Source organism: Lissotriton vulgaris, chromosome 12 (genome assembly GCF_964263255.1).
Source record: "Lissotriton vulgaris chromosome 12, aLisVul1.2, whole genome shotgun sequence".
In the NCBI taxonomy this organism is placed as follows: domain Eukaryota; kingdom Metazoa; phylum Chordata; class Amphibia; order Caudata; family Salamandridae; genus Lissotriton; species Lissotriton vulgaris.
In genome coordinates this window covers 268,965,487-268,970,868 of record NC_141700.1, presented here as the reverse complement: position 1 = coordinate 268,970,868, position 5,382 = coordinate 268,965,487, and the positions used below count along the sequence as shown (strand labels likewise).

General features: G+C 40.4%; 1 protein-coding gene across 1 annotated transcript; it reads left to right on the top strand.

The window, feature by feature from the left end:
- Nucleotides 1–2,417: 2,417 nt before the first annotated feature.
- Nucleotides 2,418–3,937, top strand: LOC147673928 (peptidyl-prolyl cis-trans isomerase NIMA-interacting 4). The gene has a single exon (XM_086946434.1). It carries the CDS (start codon nucleotides 2,418–2,420, stop codon nucleotides 2,805–2,807), a length of 390 nt encoding a protein of 129 aa, XP_086802560.1. The 3' UTR covers nucleotides 2,808–3,937.
- Nucleotides 3,938–5,382: the final 1,445 nt, after the last annotated feature.

The following is a 5,382-nucleotide window of genomic DNA, read 5'->3' as shown; positions in this document are numbered from 1 at the left end:
TATTCATTTGAGAGACACAGCGTTCAAATTACTCCCTGGTACTCCAATTGGTATTTCTCTTAACAGATGCTTTAGCATCCCGTTTGATCGGGTACTGTGGCTGCACTTGTGGGCTGGACTGCATGGGTATTATAGGATAGGGAGAGTCCTTGTCCTAGCCAACATGATTGCAATATAAAACTGGGACTTAAGCAAGAGCCCATTCTTTTGCATAGGCTTGTTTGACTTCAGCAGGGACAAGAGCAGAAAATGAAGGAATAATTACATCATCATCTTTTGGAGGCGTTTGAAAAAACCGTGGGGGCCAATTGACTCTGCTAAAAAGATGTAATAGGACAATGTAAAATTTCCCCAGAATATTACTCTAATGGTGCACTGTATGTCACTCTCAATTTGTATATCTAAAACATATAATCTGTCTGGAGGGCCTATGCATCCATCCGGGGTTTCAACTATAACAAAGCTACCAGTTGCTCTCGCTGCCAGAAACTCCTGGAGATTCCGGCACACTATGGTGACTTCTGCAGCGCTGTTGTGGAGAGTCACTGCCCAACTCCTGTTCAGGACAAAGGCTTACATTTTCTTTATCTTCATGTCAGATGAGCATTGTGAGTCCCTCTTCGGTTTCACATACTAACGTCTGCAATCAGATCGCCTTCCTCTGTGGTACTGCTTTCCAGATGAGTCCTGAAAGGAATGAAGAGAATGAGTTTCAGGAATCGGATAGCTGTCTGGAGCCTTGATTTGTGTATGATCAGGCAAATTATAGCTCCTCTTGGAGGGTTCCGTTCGAGGAGAACCTCCTCGAAGTTACCTTTCTGCTTTTGTTTAGATTTGTCCCATGGTGTTTTAACAATCTCAGGGTTCAGCTTGGCTTCCTTGTCAGAACTAGGTTTGCCAAGTGGTGGTTTAGTAGGTCTGGTTCCTAAATGATTGCATCCTAACAAAGTACAGACATTGGCAATATTTAATAGGTAGCTAACTTTCCGGTCAGCTTGCGCGACTGCTGTGAGCCGCTTCACCTTTAATGATAGACCGAATCATTGTGGAAACCACAGCAACATTTCCCTTTAATTTCATCACCCACATCCAGGGCAGCAGCTGCCCCATGCTCATCCTGTATTTGTTTTAACACCCCTGGCAAGACTGACATAGATGCAGTGCCATGAATTATGTTATAGATAGCAGCAAAGACTGTGCCCCAAGTGTTATAGTCACCTATTGCGGGAACCATTGCATGGGGTAAGCACATAGTCAAAATGCTGTGCTTGTGGTCCTGTAAGGGGAAACAATACTTCAATAGGATTGATTTTTTAGGCAGTCAAAATTGAATTTCCTCATAGTTTATGGGGTTTTTGCCCATAATTGTATGAACAATTGCAGGAGTTATGTTAGGCACTGCAGGCAACTAGGCTTGCTCTGGCAGGCCAGCACTTGCTGGTAAAGCCAACAAGGTGGGAAAAACATATTGAGTGAAGCTTCTATATAGTCTAACTAGACCATTTTATAGTTGTTGTAGCTCTTGAGCATTTAGATTAGCTAAATTAGGGAATGGTGTACAACCAGTTAATGCTGACCAGTTAGCCCTTTCATTAATAAGGGGACCTATGTGTACTGGTGCAAGTACATGTGGAAGGGTGCCGCAAAACCATTTTTTGAAGTACCCAATGTGATAGTGGTATTACTAAAAGCACATATGCTCGTAGGCTTATGGTGGAACAACAGTTGTGTATTCATGAAAGGTATAAGCACCCACAGCTGGAAAATTGACCCAAGTATAAAATAAGTCAATGCGATAGCCATCGTGGGCTTCAACAGTGAAAATAAAGTCACCACCTGCATTAGTAAGTCCATGTATAGTTGTATGCGTGGACAGCAGGTTTGCAATTGTCTAAAATAGCAATAAGCTGCGGCTGCACCATGAGCTGAAAGAGCGATGGAAACAAAGAACAAACACAAAAATGGTGTTCATCCTTTTAAAATGTCAAGCTTGAAAAGCCAGCAGATAAAATTAGATCCTTACTAAAATACTGTGGAGGATTAATGCCCAACACCACAAACGTGTCCAGTGGTAGGTGTAAGGGATATTATGGATAAGCATTACTCAGGAGCTATGTTAAATAAGGATCAGACCCCACCATGTTGCAGGGATTCTGCTTGTGCAGTACTGTGCCTTCAGACAACAGAACATCAGAATGCAGGGACTGTGTCTCTCTGCCACAACAGTGCCTGTCAGCCTAAATTTCCTGGCTAGCTTACAGTGTTTTACCTAAACTCCTAAACGTCCCAGAGAAGCAGGAAATTTTGGCAACCTAACAAAACATTGTTGTCCCCAAGGGAACCGTGGAAACAGACATCATCTTTCGCTTCTCACTCATCCATGTCTATAATAAACAAAATAAAAACACAAAGAAAGGATGCCTCCAAAAGGGAAAGGTGGTGCAAAAAGCAGCAAAGGTGGAGGAGCATCTGGCAGTGATGGTGGCGATAAAAAGGCTCAGGCTCCCAAAGGCGGCACTGCAGTAAAGGTTCGACACATTCTCTGTGAAAAACATGGCAAAGCAATGGAGGCCATGGAAAAGCTGAAGTCAGGAGTACGATTCAGTGAAGTGGCAACACAGTATAGTGAAGACAAAGCCAGGCAAGGGGGAGACTTGGGTTGGATGACCAGAGGATCCATGGTTGGACCTTTTCAAGAAGCCGCCTTTGCTTTGTCTGTCAGTACCATGGACAAGCCAGTGTACACAGACCCTCCTGTCAAAACCAAATTTGGATACCACATCATCATGGTGGAGGGAAGAAAATAGAGGTCTGAGGCAGTAAAAAATACTGAATCCTCTCCAAGATCAAATGTTCCAGTCGGCAAGATTGCCTGTCTCGAGTGGCAAGACCTAACTACAGAATTTGTCCACCCAGTAGAAAAATATTAAAACCTGGATGCAGATGCGACACAAACACAGATTGCAGAATGTACCACAGTTCACTACTTTGCATAGCGTTTCGTGTACTCCGTAATCAGCAGGCTATCCTGTGCTAACTTGCTTTACTGTGAAGACAGAGAGCTTGAAGAGATGATCTCAAAGCTGACTCTCCTCCTCCATTTGTCTTTTTACCCACCTCTTATCCTGGCATTGATGGCAAATGTTTACCCACCACAAGCTGGCATGAAGAGTCCTTCATCATTTTTACCAAACATCCGACAAATCGCGTATGTAGGGATGTACTAACTTGGGGCATGAAAGCAAGAACCATGATAGGTTGTCAAGCTATCCAGAAGATGTTTTTATGCTCACTGGTTATCCTGAAAACCTGGCATGGCTGGGGGCATCGCCAACCACCCTTAGACTCTGGATCTAGACAATATTGTTGCTTGTGCCGCTCACAATACTTTGCCGTATTAATTCACTATGACAGGCGACATAGTACGAATACATCACACTTTAGTGTGTCACCAAAACCTCTGTTGAATATAAAAGTAAAACATCCATAATTTTCTAGCTTGGAATTAATAGAGACTGCCTGCTTTACATCATCCCCCCTAGAAGCAAGAGGAAATAGTAAAGGCCATTTCCAGTGTTGTCTGTCTATTGGTAAGAAGCTTGTGGCATCTTTTGAATAAGCCCTTTTAAAATGTTTTCAAAGACAGTTCTACACATAGACCAGAAATAACATGCTTACGATGCCTTTTCAGTTGAGAAAGTCAAAGCTTATAAACTATTTAATACCTCCACAACATGTCAAATAATCTGTTTGCAAATAAAATTGATGTACAGTTTCTTTGAAAACTCTGAAATATATTTGATTGAGCTAATTTTGTTTACGCTGTAGTTCGGAATGTCTTGCAGACTCTTTTATGGCATCAATTTGTGTTTTGTTATAAGGTCATGCTTACGTTCATTCAATTCTTACTAAATCTTATTTTATTGTCCAATAATAAAAGCACTGCCCTTTTAAAAAAAAAAAAAAAAAAACACCAAGAAAGTTTACAATATTTATTGAAACTATTGTGCTCTCTTGTGAAGCAAGAGTGCTGCAGTTAGAAAACATACAACTAAGCAAAGTAATCAACATTATGAACAACCTTTATAGAACGATCAGCCGTAACATGGTAAATTATATATCTGTCTAAGCCTACCCTCACTGCATGAGCACAGGTATATATCAGTGATCGCTGGGATTAGCACCCGATCCCATACCTGGTATAATGGAGTTAGTGACCTGCTTCGTAAGTGTAAACTCCGTTTACGCAAGGCTGGTGCGCCCATTTCATGACCTGCCCCTCTGCAAGAATCCTACTTTCTGTTTTCAAAAACACAAGTCTCGATTTATATGATAAGAAGTGCCATGTTGGGAAACAGTATCTGTGCATTAGTGTTGTGTCTAAAATGTTAGCAGATATATACATATTTTTTATAGTTTTATATAGCGCAAACTAGACTCAAGACATCGGGTATCAGAGCGCTTTACACAAGCACCAGTTTTGTTACAGAAGAACACATTCATCTTTGTTCTGGCATTTGGGATATTACTGTATTTCGCATAGAAGGAGAAATATCCATAATATATTTTCGTTTTTGATAAGAAACTCTTTTCATTAGCTCATCTTCACACCAACATCTCTATAACAACAGTGGGAAAATGAGAGAGGAAATCTAGTGCTTGAGACCATGATGTACTCGGCCTCACAGGCGTGATATCTACATTATTCAATGAAACCATGTATATTAGCCAGTTTGCACACTAACTCTCTAATAACAGTAGAGGAGAAAAGAATGAGTAGATTCCTCACTCAAGATCATATTGCACTTAGCCAGGCAGGGCGACACTTGTAATAGATTTTAGATTTGATATATTAGCAGATTTGAACATCAGTTTTTTTGTATCCCAAGCACTTTTTTATAATAGATTATGTAGTCTGGTGTATAATTGTATAGTTGTAACTTAGGATAAATGTGTTGTTTTGTAATCTTGTTTTACTTGTTGGCATAAGAACTGCATTTTTAATGAGGAAGCACATTTTAGGTGCCCACTATGTGAATTCCTTACTGGTTTAGCATTCAGTTTAATACTGCTGGTTATTTGATATAAGATTCAAAAGGGTAAATCAAGCTAATTACATGTGAAATTATAATATTTGTTTACTTTGTCGAATGATTTGGCATGTAGCATGGGTTGGTTGTAAATATAGATAAGGCCCATTGTAATTTTAAATGTTGTGGTAATTCATGATTCATATTTTGTGTTGTATGGCTTACATTTGTAAAGCTGAAACAAAGTTGAAGTTTGAACTGATTGGGGCTGCTGGCCCCATCCAGTCTAGCCATTTACTCAATCTTATGTTTGGACTTTCTCATTCTGAGTTCCTACTCAACACTCTATGTT